The 17,382-nt window shown below is 38.7% G+C and overlaps 1 protein-coding gene across 1 annotated transcript in view; it reads left to right on the forward strand.

Annotated features, from left to right (window-relative positions):
* PARG (poly(ADP-ribose) glycohydrolase) overlaps window positions 1-17,382 on the forward strand; it is a 66,603-nt gene that overhangs the window by 8,534 nt on the left and 40,687 nt on the right. The window contains exons 6-7 of the mRNA XM_035137508.2: window positions 1,639-1,722; window positions 6,177-6,251. Of these exons, the coding sequence (XP_034993399.2) occupies window positions 1,639-1,722; window positions 6,177-6,251 (159 nt within the window). The remainder of the gene's footprint in view (window positions 1-1,638; window positions 1,723-6,176; window positions 6,252-17,382) is intronic.

A 17,382-nucleotide genomic window follows, 5' to 3' on the forward strand; every position in this document is an offset into this window, starting at 1 on the left:
TAATTCTGCCACATCTTCCCATAGTCATCTGATTCACTGACTGAATGGGAACTAGCTGCAGCATTTTATTTTCCTCAGTCCTTGTTATTGCTTCTGTGCTTACCTATGTCTGCAGCTCTCCTTACCAGAGTCGAACTCCAGTCTCTCAGCTCTTCTTCAGGTAGCAGAGTCCACTTGTAACTGGCCTCAATCTTTTCCCCAGAGAAGGGAGGAAATTAGACATTTTTCACCAATCTTTTCAGCATAGTTCTTCCAAGGTTGATTGAAGAAAAAGCTATCTGTAGCTGTTGTAGCTGGCACGTCCAACAGGTAGATCATGATCTACCAGTAGATCACTGGATGTCTGTGGTAGATCACTGATAGATCACTGGCTCTCCCCTCAGAAGCTCAACAACTGTGAGCCAAAACCCTAAAAAACCGGGACTTTCCTTCTCCCTAAAAAAAGCTCAACAACTCTGAGCTGAACCCCCCCCCAATAAAAACAGGGGTGTAGATCACTGCCAGATTTTAATTCAGAAAGTAGATCGCAGCCTCTTGGGAGTTGGCCACCCCTGTGTTATAGGAAAGGATCTTCAGCAGAAAAACTTGGAGTGGACTTTTATTTTTTGTTTTGTGGAAAAAGGATGGTATTCACTACTAGTCTTTTTAGCCATGAAAACATATTGCATTGTTTCTTGAAATAAATAAAGCTTTATGTTGGGGGATGTGTGTAAGGAATGAAGAACAGTAAGAGCTGTTCAACCGTGGTACAGTCTCCCTTAGGAGGCTGTGGACTCTCTATCCTTGGAGGATTTTAAGCAGAGGTTAGATGGCTATCTGTCCCAGATGCTTTAGCAGATATTTCTGCGTTAAAGGGGGTTGGACTAGATGAACCTTGGTATCCCTTCCAACTCTATGATTCTATGAATCTTTCTATGGCAGGAAAGTTGGAAATGTCTATGTGAGACGATATTAATCGTGAATTGCTGCTGAGTTGGAGTTGAGCGGGAAACAAGGGCTACATTTTGCAACATGGAAGTCTTAATTATGTACAGCTCCTAGAGAGATGAGTGCAGTCTTAATTTTTGGAAAGAGACTTTAAGAGAGTCAGGCTTTTAGGGGAGGTATTCCATCTGCCCTGTAAGTCTTCACCCTGAATTCTGTGTGAGGAGCAGCAGGCTGTATTTGTTCAGGCCAAAGGCTAAGACACATTGCATGTGCTAAGAGGTGCATCTATAGTACAGTGGTACTTCGGGTTACAGACACTTCAGGTTACAGATGCTTCAGGTTACAGACTACGCTAAACCAGAAATAGTACCTTGGGTTAAGAACTTTGCTTCAGGATGAGAACAGAAATTGTGCAGTGGCAGCGTGCTACCTCAGCAGTTTCAGGTTAAGAACGAACCTCCAGAATGAATTAAGTTCTTAACTGTATACCCACTAGCAAAAATAATTGTTGGCTACCATATCAAATTTCAGTTTATGGACTCCTGTGAATTCTAAAACTGAGCCAATAGTTCTCTCCTCTTTTCCTCCATAATTGTGACACAGTTATCAAGTAGGCAGTCATTCTATTCCAATTCACTATTATTTTCATGTTAATTGTAGCATGAATATAATTTTCTGAGCTGAATCTTAAATATTATTTTCTTTCTTAAGAATGGTGAAAGAACTGCTGGGAGCCGATGGGAATTAATCCAGACTTCACTGCTTAAGAAGTTCACCAGCTCCCGTGATTTGAAGGTAAGGCGGAAGAACACTATGCTTTCTATTAAAAAAAAATTGGCTGCATTTGGTTGTCATGCTAAACCATAATTTAGCATGATGTGAACCAACATATGCTAGTAGGTCCCCTTTCCTCCTCCGGCACTGTGGCTAAGAGGAATTTGGAAACTTTCTCTTCACTTTTGCCTAACCATAGTTTACCATATCATCTGAGCAGACAAACTGGTTAATGTTAATTGTGGCTTGATTGAAACAAGCCAGTTTGAAATAATGGTTTCCTCAGAGAGATTTCTACTTATTGCCATAGTAAGAAAATTGGAAATGTTGGAAGTTTCCACTTAACAATATTAGAGAGTGGATGACCTGATTTAGTATGGTTATATTTTTGCACTCCCCAAACCATGAACATACCCAGTGGACTTTGTGATTTGGAGAGGTGACATGTTTGAAATGCTGATTACCCAGACCATCAGATATGCTACCATTTCCTCCTATCTTGGCAAGTGGCAAGGTACACACAGCCTGTGATTTGGGTGGCTTAACAAAATCAAAACTTTGGAACTATTTGGGGAAATTCCAAAACTGAGCAAATACTCCTTTGCTAGCTTCCTCCAAACATGTTGTTTAAGAACAGGTGAAAGTACAATGATATTTCTCATCTTTCAACTCAATCACATTTTAGGGCTTCTATTTACAGTTGTATCAGATGCATGACAAGTAGAATTGTGTGGTCTGATTAGATAGTATTTTTAAATAATATCTCTACATTAGAATGAATAAAATGCTTGTCACCAGTATCCATGAAAAATACTGTACTTTTAAATACTAAATTTCAGTTCAATGGTTTTAAAAATAAATGGCTCCTATCAATAGCACTTTTAATTACTGTAGAGCAATTCAACCAGTTGACTATATGAACCTGCAAAAGCATTGGAACCAGTGCTTTTTTCCTTAAAAAAAGAGGTGCCAGAACTCACCGTGAATGCCTCTCTTGTTCTCTTATAATGGCAATGGCATCTACCAGAGAGGTGCTGGAACTGGGTTCCGGTAAGTTCCAGCTGAAAAAAAGCCCTGATTAGAACTATGAGCAAGATTCAGCTTCCCTTTTGTCCTTTTTAGTTAGAATACTGTTCCTGTGTCAGAGCAATCCAAGCCAAAACAAGCCCACAACTGTTGTCCTGCTTCATTTGTCTTTTAAATGAATGAAATATCTCTTGATCTCATTTTCAAGATCTATATTAGTTAGCAGTCTCCTTTTCATACCCAGGTCTTCTATCTGCAACAGGGGAGACATGTTGAATATTTTATTATACATGTCCATCTTTTTTTCTTTCTTTCTTCCAGATGCAAAGGACAAAAACCTTTTACCTCCAGTGTTGTATAGAAGAAGAAATTTTGGCAGGTAGTGAGAAATGCTATAGTTGAAATTCCATCCTCTATACAACTATGAAAAGTAAAGGAATACTGGCCTCTCTCTGTCTTAAAAGCATAATAATAAAAGTGGTATGACTTCACAATACAACCCACCTTAGGTCAGAATGTGACCCACCAGTTAACTGGAAACCAGTGACATACAGAGAGAGCAGTGAAATGTTTATGTTGATCTGTGGAGGATAGTCACTTTGTGCAGAGGTTTCTTACCTCCCAAAAATATTAAGCCATTTAGAAACTGGAAAATCTAATACTTGCAAATACTGTAACTTGTTGTTTCACATAAACCACTATGTATTAGCAGCAATTGCCCGGCTGCCTTTTGAAACAGGAAATTATTGAGTTAGTACAAAGTAACTGGAAGGTGTACATAAGCCTGGGTAGATTCTTTTTAAAGAACATGTTCAGGAAGCCAAACTGGTCAAAATCACTGAAAGTATATTAAATAAAGTTCCTGTAGGTGCTGTTGTCTTCATATGTATGTCAGTATACTTCTTTTGTTGGAAAAAACAAGCTGGGCGTGTAGAGTATGTGCTTATAATTACAGCATTTTCTCTCTTTGTTTTTTACGGTAATGTGTGGTCCTTGCTGTAGCCCATTTCACCATGCTGGAATGCGTAATCCATTGTGGTGGAATTTAAAGCTGAATATCCTCATGGAAAAAATTGTTTTTTTCTTTAAGTATTCTTTATTTGAGCTTCCAAGATTCTCAGAACAGGTTGGTCTGCCATGCAGGCACAGCCAAGACCCATACATGTTTAGCTTTAGCAAGGTGGCAGCATCATTGTCCATTGCATTCTGCCCTGCAGCCAGAGTTGGTGTAGACAAATTTAAGTAGGTTTGTGTGATATAATAGTAAATATTTATTTATTGAATTTATTTATAGACCTCCTATACCCGGAGGTCTCAGGGCGGCTCACAGAACAAAACCAGAACACAAAACCACAAAATATATAATCAACAACAACCCAGTAACCCCCCCCCCAAGCCAATAACCCTCCAATAATTGATTTCAAAATGCCTAACTGGTTGTTTCAACACAATCTTCTGGGAAGGCAAAGAAATGTAATACCTGATCACTTCTTTTGTGAATGAGTAGTTCTGTTAGTGTTGTGACACTAATGCTTTAGTAATGTGTAAAGAATAAAAAGTAACTTGATAATTTTGCCTATATGATAGAAGCTCATTCTACCCAAAGTTGCCTGGCATCCTTATTCATGTACTACCAATATAGAGAAATACCTTTTCTAAATGGGCCACAATTATTATTGTAGCTCAAGGTCCTTTGTAATGCAAGTGGTGTTGAATTATGTGTTTTTCAGTGTTTTTGGAGGGGCCTACCAATGACAATAAAGCAAAATAATTAAAGCTGCTCTCAAGGTTGGTGGTGGCCTGAGTTTGCAGGACAAAAGATGTGCTAACATCTCTGTAAGGCAGTCTGGCATCCTTCCATTCATGTTTGTATTCCTATCCTGTCATCTATAGAAATAATCTTGATACAGTTGCTAGAAAAGGGGTAGGTGGTTCAAGATGTTGATGAAGTGGGACTACATGCTTCACAGTTAAATGAACATCGCATCAATTTTGCAAGATCCTACTGCATGAAAGATAGCACAGTGAAATATTGCTGTGCTGCACTTTGAGAATGATTAGTAGAAATAGACTGTTTTATTAGACAGTCTGTAAGCTATTGCATTGCGTAGTACACTTTTTCAGTATTCCCCCCCCCCCCATCTTGCCTGAGGAAGCTCTATGTAACAGGCGGTCACTTCATGTTCTCATTCAAAAGGGTTAAAAGAGTGACCCTTATGGACATGTTGCAGAAATTGTGGGAGTTAAGAAAATTGGGGAGTGGTGTAATAGACAGTGGCATAGGTCTGAGTCTCTGGTATTACATTATTTTTATGTCTGAGCAGAATCTGGGTTGTGACGACCATTGAGGTTTTAATACATACAGTTCCCGCCATGGCTGAAGCCCAAGGGGAATTTGTTCCCGAGTCACAGGGCACCTGGTTGGAGCTCTTTGCATGAAATAGCAGAGTTACAAACAAAAGAAAACAAATAACATAAAAAGCTGGTTGGAGATTTGGCACAAAAGCTTATCAAAGGCTAAATGTGGATTGGGGGCGGGGGCGGGACTAGCTTATGCAGGCTGGCAGCATTCCCCCATTTAAAAAGCTCTCATGCTAAATCCCCAGACTGCATTTTGAACTTAATGGAATTTAAAAGTTACTGGGGGTGAGATGGAGAGAATTTCTGGAAAGGAAATACCACCACGTATTGATTACACTATTCTGCGTGCACTGTGGTAACGAATCTGTTTAAGAGCCTTTCTGTATGATTAAGGGTATAATTAGAAAATCTGAATTAAAAAGAGAGAGATGAAATCAGCACAAATTGTGAAAATCAGACTGACCAAAGATTTTGAAAATAAGTGCCATTACTAAAATCAATAGGGGTAAAAATTATGTAACTGAAGAAAATAAATTCTGAACTTACTATTGGTAAGATTTTACCAGAATAATGGTTGGATTGGCCTTTGCTGGGAATGCATAAAATTTGGGAAATTCTGTCCCAGGGTGGGAGGTATTGGATTGAATGGATCAATGGGTCCATTCTTGCAACTCTGTGTCTGCTGAAATTTGGCTTCTCCTTTACAGTGGTACCTCTACTTACAGACGCGATCTGTTCCGGGGTGCCGTTTGTGCCCTGAAAAGTCTGTAAGTTGACCGCCGCTTCTGTGCGTGCACGTGACATGATAGAGCATTCCTGCGCATGCGCGAAGCGTGCAGATCGCTCCTGCGCATGCGCGAAGCAGCAAACCTGGAAGTAAACACTTCCAGGTTTGCCGCGTTCGTAACCAGAAAAAACGCAATGTGAACCTAGTGCAGCTAGAGGTATGACTATCTTCTTGTGACAGGGTATGTTTTCTAAGGATTGCTGAAAAATTGTCCAGAACTACTTGGACCAGCAGAGGGTGCTGATTTCTCAAAATTCAAGTTGTTCTACTGATCACCTTTTTACCACTTTTTGTTTCATAGGAGGCTATACTCAGATATAATGTTGCATATGCCAAGAAATGGGACTTCACAGCCCTTACTGAGTTCTGTGATAAGGTAACAAGCTTTTTTCATATTGGAAAATGAAATAAATATATGTTTTGTCATTATTTGTTCCTTTGTCATTACTGTAATATAATTTATTTGTAATGTTAACCAGTAAGTAAGTGAATGCACTTAGTGAAGCATGTGCAGAAGTGATAATTATAGATAGAACAATGGGAATAGACTTTGTGACTCAATTCAGACTTTGTAGCTGATAATGGCTAAAGAAGTTTTAAGTATGGTTTGGCATGAGCTCTGAATTGACAGACCATAGTTTATTATGGGCCCTCAAACCAGAATTGGAAACAATGATTTGAAGTGGGTTTACAAATAATGGTTTTAACTAAATGCAGATTAATGTGATGCCTGAATTGACAAGTCGTAGTTAATACAATTGCTTCCCTCCAGGGAATTAAGTTTTGGGAAGGTGGAACACAGAAGCAGACATGTTGTCTGAAACTATGGTTTGCCTGCTTTATATTTGGATGCTAAAACAATAGTTTGCTTCTTAAACTATGGTTAGTATAAACCATACTTGGTGTGATGTCTCAGTTAAACATATAGTACATTTCTCCAGTAATATCCATCACCTGAGTGAGTAGTCAGTGAAATTGGACAAAACCAAGAAACAACGGAGGCTGTACTATTAAAAAATTTTTTTACTAGTAGTTTTTTATTCCACTCATTAATACTGAAAAAGTATAAGCATGTGACCACCATCTTTCCCCTTTGTATTATTAAAAATGCAGTTGGGTATTTTAAACTAATGTTAAACACAGGAGACACTTATAAACGGCAATAAAGCATGCAAGACACTTAAAAGTTCAAGAATCTGATGGATTGGATTGAGAATGTCATCCAAAGAGAGTATATGCTTTCAGTGACCTTTGCAGAAGAAGGAGTAGGGTTCAATGAAAAGAGAATGATGATGTTTTCTTGTTTATTAGAATAGTAAATTATTTTGAATTATTTTGAAATTTCTTAGAAATTTAAGGAGTGAAGCTAGAGTGACACATTCAAATGATTACTGGGTCATATGACATTACTTGAATGATTAAAACTAGAAGAAAAGGTGGTGACCTATTTAACCATCTTTTTGTTCGCATACTTGCACATGTACAAAACCCTCGCACAGTTAACTGACAGCTTTGAATTACTTCTGTCTGTCCTTCAAAAATTGAAGAACTACAGGTGAAACTCAGAAAATTAGAATATTGTCGAAAAGTGCATTTATTTCAGTAATTTATTATTTTTTATTTGTCTTTAAATTTTTACAAATGCTTTCTTTTGGAAATTCCACAGCAATAAAACAAATAGTTACAATAATACAAAAATAAACATGGCTATTACATTTCATTAATTACATTCCGTTTATAATTGACCCGCCTAACGACAAATAATTACAATTACAATAAAGGCTTGACATATCTTGCTTTGCATGTCATGCATCTATCTCATACATTGGTTTCACCTTTTAAGTTGCATTACTGAAATAAATGCACTTTTTGATGATATTCTAATTTTCCGAGTTTCACCTGTATTTTGACTGTTCAGGCATGTATTTTAAAGAGAATTGACCTTATGCATAAGAGTTAAGTACTGCAAAAGCTTTGAGGTATCCTGTTAATTACCAAGGCAGCTGCTGAAAGCTTTGCAGTTCCAGAGCGTGCTAGCTATTGAATGGAAATGGAGTTTCCTTGGGGACTAAATGGAGATGATTGCCGATTAACTTGAACATGCCAGCTGGAGTGAAATGCGGGGTTTGATCCCAGTGATACTGCAAGCTGACAGAGCTTCAACAATAGCTGATGCTTTGACTTGTTTGTCTTCTACTCTTATTAAGGCAAGATGTTTCATATAGACTTAGCTTCCTTTTGCTTGGGAGACTAATAGTTCAAATCAGAGAACTGGCTGGACAGGGGACAAGGGAGAATAGTAAAGTACCATTGTACAGTTCTTAAAATCCGTGTAACTGTGATCACCCTGTAGATCAGTGTTGGGCAAACTTTTGAGCTGGGTGTGTCAAAATTTGCCAAAAAAACGAGCATAACTTGGGTGGTGTGTCACTTCGAGAAAAATCCATAATTTCGCGGTATTTATAGTTTAAATAACAAAAATGTATAATTGTAAAATATAACTGTATTTAATAAACCAAAAACTAATTATTTAACCAAACCAAACAAAAAACCCCTTATTTATCACAAAGTGCCCAGAGTTGTTGAGCTTTTTGGGGGGAGCTGCTGACCAAAGTTTTGGAGGTTTTTTGGGGGGTGAAAAAGTTGCTTTGCTTTTGGGGGGGGATGCCCCAAAGCTGTTGCGCTTTTTGGGGGGGAAAGAGAACAGAAATAAATGAAGAATAATACCTTTGCTGGAACTAACACACAACACCGACACAGTCTGCCGAAGCGCCAAAAAACCCCAGCACAGAACGGGTTTAAAAACGAACGCTGTTACACCCAATCATCGTCTGCCAAAGCGCCAGAAAAAACAGCACAGAAAGGGTTAAAAAACCAATCTCTGGCTACCAGCAACAACAACAACAAAAAAGGATCCGGGTTTTACACGACAAGCTGTAGCGTGAGGAGGAATGTGAGAACAAATGGGGGGGGGACAACAACTGCGCAAATGGGCCGATGGGCGCAGTGAGGGCTCTGCGTGTCACGTCTTACACGCGTGTCATATGTTCGCCATCACTGCTGTAGATAATAAACTGTGATCCCAAAATACCGGATTCCATGGCAGCTTCTATCTTCTATCTTTTTTTGGTTTTTAATAGAAATGGGGAGGTTTCTAGCCCTTGTGATTAGTGTTTACATGATTGCAGAAAAGAGAAACCACAGTGATCAGGGGGCTGTTGAAGCTCTCCTATGAGTAGAAGTTACAGTGTTTGGGCTTTTTAATTCAGAAAAAAAAGTTGAGTAAGTGGGGAGACATATTAGAGGTGTATACAATTATGTGGGATGTGGGGAAAGTGGTTTAGGAGAAGTCATTCCCCTCTTCAAATACTAGAATATTACGAAGCTGAGAGGTGGAAGATTCAGGAAACGAAGAGAAACCACTTTGTTTCCTGAATCGTTAGATAAATTGTGATGCCCACTAACTTTGATGACCTTAAAAAGAAAATTGTGCAAATTAATGGAAGGTAAGGATATTGATGTCTCCTAGTCTCAGTATCATGGTTTCTTACATGCTGTTTCTGATCCCGGAAGTATCTAAATTATCAGTTGCTGGAGAAGATGAAAGGGAGAGGACCAGTGTGCATTGGTCCTGCTTGTGGCCACCATTGGAAATAGGGTGCTGGACTAGATAAATGTTGGATCTAATCCATCAGGTCATTAGGGTGGCAGAATCTCTGTATGTGTGTGTAAAGTGTCCACAATTAATTTATTAGGTTATTAGACTATGGAGGGGGGAGGGGTTGGGGTTTTTTTTTTTGGTGGGGGGTTAGCCCTCAAAAAAGGAAGGTATGTATTTATGTATGTATGTATGTATGTATGTATGTATGTATGTATGTATGTATGAGTAGTAGGGGTGGAATGGAATTTTGTCTATGTTGGAGTTGAGGCCCATTGGATTGTTTGAGCCTGGTTTGTGAAGGAATAGTAAGTGGACTATGGAGGTGCCTATGATAAGAAATGGGAGTATGAAGTGAAGAGTAAAGAACTGAATTAGGGTTGGATTGTCTACTACAAATCTACCTCAGACTCATTCTACTAAGGTCCTTCCTATGTACAGTACTGCAGAAAGGAGGCTGGTGATGACAGTGGCTCCTCAAAATGATATTTGTCCTCAGGGTAGTACGTATACCTTAGTTAGAATGTTGAGTGATGAAGTGATACTAAATCCAAATATGTATTTCTGCTTGAGCAAACAGGAGAACTTCTATGGAACTTACTACCGTAATAATAGCATTGTGCAAACCTTTCCACTAGCATTTGAGCAAGATATTTTGTAGATATGTTCTAGCAGCTATTTTCTTTCAGTAGAGTCCTCTAAAGCTGAGAATATAATCTATTTCAGTAAAAATGACATCTTATCAATCAATCAATCTAATCGGCTAATGTTGGTTTTCCTTTTACCTGCTGCTGGAAGTAATGAGCTGTATTTTATGGCCCACTTGTGTCACGTTCCACTAAATTAAATCTCAAACATTTACTCCGATAATTTATATTCCTAATGTATCAGTTCACTTAATTTGGCAGTTTCTCCCCCCAAAGGAATTGTAATAGATTTCCAATAAGTTACAGAATAAAGATCATCAGTGCTAATGAATGCTTTTAGAAGCCTGTATCTTTAGTCAAACATTTATTTTTCATTCTTCTCTGATGTTTAACAGTTATATCAATGAAAGGTAAATTAATGAAATAGTGCGTTTTTTTGCAATTTACAAGGAGCAGCATTAAGTGAATAGTGTCTGGTTGGTTTTTTTTTTAAAGGGTGTATCTTATTTTATAGTAGTATTGCTTTTCAAAAGTAATGATCATTGTTGGCCTATGTTGCCCGTTAATTCTTTCTGATGAATGTACACAGTCCAGCCTTGATTATTTCCTAGTCATAAATAAGAGATGGAAGAACCTTTGGCCTCCGTGCTATTAGGATCCCTTTCCATTTTAATTTAGCTCCCAGAGCTAGTCCTATTAATGAGACACATAAGGATTTATTGTTGACTTGACATAAGTCAACAATGATAAGGAGCCAACAGTAGCCTTACACAAGCACTGGGTGAGCTTAAAGTTCCTTGGGAGTCACTAGGAGATGATTAAGGTCATATGCAATTCAAGTTTCTGACATGCCCCCTTAACCAAATGCCAAGTCTATAATGCTGCAGTTTGCTTTCCAAATGAATGTTTGATAGGAGCATCAATAGGTGAGACATACAAGATCCTTTATTATTATTTTTAAAAGTTTTCTACCCCTTTCTTGTTTTTCTCAGAAATCAAAGCAATGGGAATGGGCTGTTGATGTTATGAGATTGATCTTGTGCAGCAGCTGCTTTGATAAGAACATACAGTATGGGCTTGAAGTAGAGAGACATTAAATCTCTCTATATGCTCTCCACTATTTAATTGACTTTTGGATGGCGAAAAAGAGAGGATACGGCACTTTTCCTACTTCCTATTTCTGTTTCCTTGTCTGCATGTGAGTTGCTTTTGTGTCCATGGAATGGTTGACTTCATTTAACCATGATATTAGACGAGGAAGGCTTTTTAGAAAAGCACAATACTAAATGACTGATCTTACATGACAGCACGGGACAAAATTAACCTATTTCTCAGACTTGCGCATCTTGTAAGAAACTTAAAAAGGATCTCAGTTGAATGTACTTACTGTAAACATACACCTCAAATTGTAAGCTATTCAGATTAATATCTTTAATTAGAACTGAAATGTAAAACATCTGGCATGCTACAGCTGGGATAATATGACCATCTGGAAAAAACCGTAGATAGGGATTTTTCCAATATATCAATAATGTATATCTTAAGAGAGACCAGGATGTTAAATGCTTTAGTTGTAGCTCAGCCTTTTCTATGATATTGCTGTTAATATTCATTCTCTTACAGTTTGTATATATAGCCAAAGTGAGAAGCTCTGTTTTCAGAGCAGAAATGCATAAAGTTTGCCTATATGGTTGTCTGTATCTCCTAACTAAAGAGGACTGTACCCTGTTCGGTTTGCTGATGCACACTTGAAAGGGGTAATATGAACGATCCCTCTTGTATGTCACTGTGGGAGCCAGCCTTTATATTCCTACAAGCTCACATCAGTGCATCTGTTTCCCCTTACCATCTGTGTGTGTGCGTGTGCGTGTGCGTGCTGTGTAGATATTTAGATCAGACAAATGACTCTGTTGATTTAACAGTTGCTTGGATACTCAGAAAGCACTTACTTAGTATTTTTGTTGGTTTTTTAAGACACAACCAGTTCTACTAAGACACTGAATTGAATTTGAGTGTGATAATCTAATGAAGACTTGCTAGCTTTGAGCTTTAGTTGAGGTAAGCAAACACGATGTGTACAAAAGCATTAAAAAAGTTGTAGCTTGTTAAAACCTAAAACAAATCCGCAGACCAATTCTGGAGCCCTCTGTCCTTCCAGTATGTATGAAATACTATATTTGTTACAAGGAATATCTTGCCCTAAATAAGCATTGCTAATGTACCTCTGTGCACCTATGAGCACAAAGTTTATCTTGCCCCACTTCATGATTATAATTCAGATATTTTTTGTCAATGTCTGAAGAGAGCTTTAGATACCATGATTCAAGCTGGCTTGTTCCTGTTGGTTAAGTTGGCTGAGAGCAGTAAGAATTCTCATCTGGAGACCGAAGATGGAATAACTTGGACTTACTGTGCTGTCCAGACATGGATATCTTGTTTTATAATATGCAGAAAAATCATTGTGTCTGACATGTAGGCCACTCTTTTACTCCTCTTGATTCCACAGGGTGTTGAGATCTACTTGATCTAACATTGAAGTAAAACTTAGGGTTAATTTCTACTAGTAGTTACAAGGTCAAGTGCCTGCTATGGACTGCTGGATATAAGAGATTTGGTTGGACTGAGAATGATGAGAGTACAGTGGTACCTCGACTTACGAATAACTCGACTTATGAATGTTTCTACTTATGAACAGAGCTCCGTCCGCCGTCTTGGATGCGGTTTAGATAGGATTTTATTGACTTGCGAATTTTTAGATAGGGTTGCTTCGACTTACGAATTTTTTTCTCCCAATGCATTCCTATGGGATTCGACTTACAATTTTTTCGACTTACGAATGTGCGTTCGGAACGCATTTAATTCGTAAGTCGAGGTACCACTATATATTACGTGGTGCAACATTGCATTGGTTAAATGCTATATCTGCTGCAGCCTACTCTCTCTCCACACATAGTGAAATCAGATGCAGGTTTTCAACTTCCACATTACTTCACTGCTTGTAGATTATGATAACCACACTGTTCCCAAATTTATTTGAATATAAAGTCTCCCAACCTTGTGACATAGAACTGGGAAGGGAGCATGCAACTCCCCCAGCTACATCTCACCTTAACAACTAAGGTTCTAGGTGTCTTTAAACAAGTCACTATTTCCTCGGCCCTGGTCTGCATTACTGGGGTTATAAGAATGGTTTCTAGTCAAAATAACACAATTTTTGGTATCTCTTGTGGAATCCACATAACATTCAGGAGGTGTTTTAGGGTTGTGGTTTTAGTTCTGAGCTCTTGGCCTATACCTATGTAAATTAATTTGCCTTGAAACAAGTTGATTATATTTTGAGGCAAATGTGTTATTAGGTTCGGTTAGCAAATTTTCACTCCAAATGAACAGTTCTGTACAATATGCTTGCATGTATTAACTACTGTATGTTTTTAAAAGACCAACAGAAGAGGGAGCCCTTCCACTGCAGAAAAGAAATAATCCACTAGACCTGAATATTGCTAATCTTCTTTAATTTCAGATGCATGTTTAAATGAGAAAAAGTCAAAGCATTGCTTTCAGTGTAGATGGACATAGTCCAAAATGTGCATAAGTCATGCTTATTTTAAGATTTCTTACCTTCTCTTCACCACAAGTTTCCAAAGGGGACTACAGCAGTATAGCACACAATTCTAAAAACAAAACAATTATAATTACAAAAGGAAGTAAAAGCATTCCATCCAGAACAGGTATGCTATTTAATTAATTTATTTATTTGCTTGCTTCTATCTTTCCCTTCCTCCCAAAGGAGCCCAGGGTGGCAAACAACAAGTGATAAAACAATAAATGCAGATTGGAATAATAATAATAATAATAATAATAATAATAATAATAATAATAATATAATTATTTGTACCCCGCCCATCTGGCTGGGCCTACCTTTGAAGGTGACCCGGAAACTACAACTAATCCAGAATGTGGCAACTAGACTGGTTACTGGGAGCGGCTGCCGAGACCATATATGGTAACACCGGTCCTGAAAGACCTACATTGGCTCCCAGCATGTTTCTGAGCACAATTCAAAGTGTTGGTGCTGACCTTTAAAGCCCTAAATGGCCTTGGCCTAGTATACCTGAAGGAGTGTCTCCACGCCCATCCTTCTGCCCGGACACTGAGGTCCAGCGCCGAGGGCCTTCTGGCGGTTCCCTCACTGCGAGAAGCAAAGCTACAGGGAACCAGGCAGAGGGCCTTCTTGGTAGTGGTGTCCGCCCCATGGAACGCCCTCCCATCAGATGTCAAAGAGATAAACAACTACCTGACATTTAGAAAACATCTGAAGGCAGCCCTGTTTAGGGAAGTTTTTAATGTGTGACATTTTAATGTATTTTAATCTTTGTTGGAAGCTGCCCAGAGTGGCTGGGGAAACCCAGCCAGATGGGCAGAGTACAAATAATTATTATTATTATTATTATTATTATTATTATTATTATTATTATTATTGATTAATAAAAATGTTAATCTAGATATTCCAAAAACCCTGAAGGAAAGAGGCTGTAATTATATGGTCAGCAGATGATTAAAATAGGAGTGACAAATTCATGCGAGGTCAAGGCCAGGCATCCCCAAACTGCGGCCCTCCAGATGTTTTGGCCTACAACTCCCATGATCCCTAGCTAACAGGACCAGTGGTCAGGGATGATGGGAATTGTAGTCCAAAACATCTGGAGGGCCGAAGTTTGGGGATGCCTGGTCAAGGCTATCAATGGCTACTAGCCATGTTGGCTATGTTCTGTCTCTGCAGCTGGTATCAGTAATACTTCTGAATACCAGCTGTGGGAGACCACAGGAGGGGGGAGTGCTCTTGTGCTTGAATCCTGCATGAGGATTTCCCACAGGCATCTGGTTGGCCGCTGTGAGAACAGGATGCTGCCCTTAGCCTGATCCAGAAGGCTCTTCTTATGTTAAGGCGCATCTGGTTTTTAAAAAGATACTCATAATACAAAGTGTTGTGGGGAATTTTCATTGGCGCTGTAGTGCACAGGGAAGGGAGGTTGAGGTCTTCCCTTCCTGCGTTCCTGGTTAAAATCCTGCCCCCGCCCCCAGGCGTTGAGTTCTAATGACAGCTTTTCTCCCTAAGGCAGGCTTCTTCAAACTCTGCCCTCCATATTTTTTTGGCCTACAACTCCCATGATCCCTAGCTAGCAGGACCAATGGTCAGGGATGATGGGAATTGTAGTCTCAAAACATCTGGAGGGCCAAGTTTGAGGCAGCCTGCCCTAAGGCTTATTGCAACTCAAAGGAGGTGCAAATTCATCGGGATAGATACTATACAGGAAAGGGTTAAATCTCACCTCCAACCACATAGGGGTCTTATAAACCTCCCATTTTTATTTCAACAACCATGCAATTACAGTAATTCAGAGTTTGGTCCTAAGAGAATTTATAATACTTTTGTTTTCATGGACCAGGCAGAGGGCCTTCTTGGTAGTGGCGCCCGCCCTGTGAAACGCCCTCCCATCAGATGTCAAAGAAATAAACAACTATGTGACATTTAGAAGACATCTGAAGGCAGCCCTGTTTAGGGAAGTTTTTAATGATTGATGTTTTAATGTATTTTCTAACTTTTGTTGGAAGCTGCCCAGAGTGGCTGGGGAAACCCAACCAGATGGGCGGGGTAGAAATAATAAATTAATAATTAGTAATAACAACAGTATTTATGAACACATACAGATGATGAGCCATAGCCTCTTTGCAGAAAAATCTATATAGGTAAAATACATATTTGGATGCCTGCCTCATGTCTGTTCACTTCTTTGGTGTAGGAGGAGGTGCCTGGTATATGTTGTTAGCTAAAGTCCAGGTATTTATTGCAGTGTTTTTGCTTTCTTTGCAGTTATTTCTAGAGTGCCTTCAAAGATTATGGGTTGTACATAAAATAAGGCAGATCCTGTTCTCTGACTTACAAACTATGTATAGATGGCGTGTCAGTTAGAATGTAAAACCCATATATAATTTTAATGAAATGGTTGCTTCAATTAATAAAACCAGAATAAATGGCAAAGCTAGTATATATAAGCACTTTGTACCGATGACTGGTTTTTTGATCAATCATTTTTATAATTGTCTGGACAGTACTAAAAGAAACAGGCTGTACTGAGAGAGGTCAGTGCTATAAACATAGGCTTTTAAGCTTGGAACGAATGACCTAAGGCACAAGAATATATTATCCTGTTACTCCATGCTCCGTTTCATTTTAGTTTGTACGCTTTAAAAATACTAGGTCATATTATAGTTGCAGAATCCAGTATTAATAAAACTGAACTTTCAGATGCAGAGTGGAGTTTTTTTCCCTATACAGAATGTTAGAAACATTCCCTTTTAAAAAAAAACAAATTGCAAACTTATTTGAACTCCAGAATTGAAAGACGGTTGCTTTGTGGACTATATGCATTTTGGATGTATGAGTTAAGCATTTTAAAGATGAACCAACAATAAGATTTAAGTATGTGTTCAAAGTAGAGATTTCAAGTGTCTGAGGGTGGACTTTATTTTAAACAGATATCAAAGGGCTTAGACTAACATTTATATGCAGCAATTGTTGAATTATCTGTTCTAAGACCTTTCCTGGTATCGATGTCAAGCTTACTGGTCTGTTGTTACCTCGGTTTTCTACCCCACCCCCCCTTTGAAAATGGGGTCAACATTTACGCGTGCGTCTCCAGTGTGCAGGGACCTCAACTGTTCTCTAAGAATCTTCAAAGATTATGAGATCCTCTGCACCTGCAAGCTCTTATAGTACCCTTAGGTGCAACTCATCAGGCCCTAGAGATTGTGTTCCCTTACCACCTCTTACCCTATCTTGGGCTGCATCTCCCTCCTTGCACCCTTTCTTCTGTTATCACCAGGTTGGGCACTACTGGTCTTTTCCTTTTGGGTGAAGATAGGCAGAGTAGGTGTTGAGCAATTCTGCTTTTTCCTCTGTCACCCAATAGCATTTCTCTGTCTTTTCCATACAAGCCTACTTGCTCGATCTTCCTCTTTCTCCAAACATAACTGAAGAAGCCTTTTTTAATTATTATTTTTAACCTCTCTTGCAAGCCTGAGTTCATTCTGAGCCTTGGAGAAATAGATAAACTGTGAAAGGAGCTGGTGGGAGCACTATCTCATGCTTTATTTAAAAATTAGAAGTTTACATTTTAAAATGAAGAAAATACATTCTTATT

Source organism: Zootoca vivipara, chromosome 5 (genome assembly GCF_963506605.1).
Source record: "Zootoca vivipara chromosome 5, rZooViv1.1, whole genome shotgun sequence".
Lineage (NCBI taxonomy): Eukaryota > Metazoa > Chordata > Lepidosauria > Squamata > Lacertidae > Zootoca > Zootoca vivipara.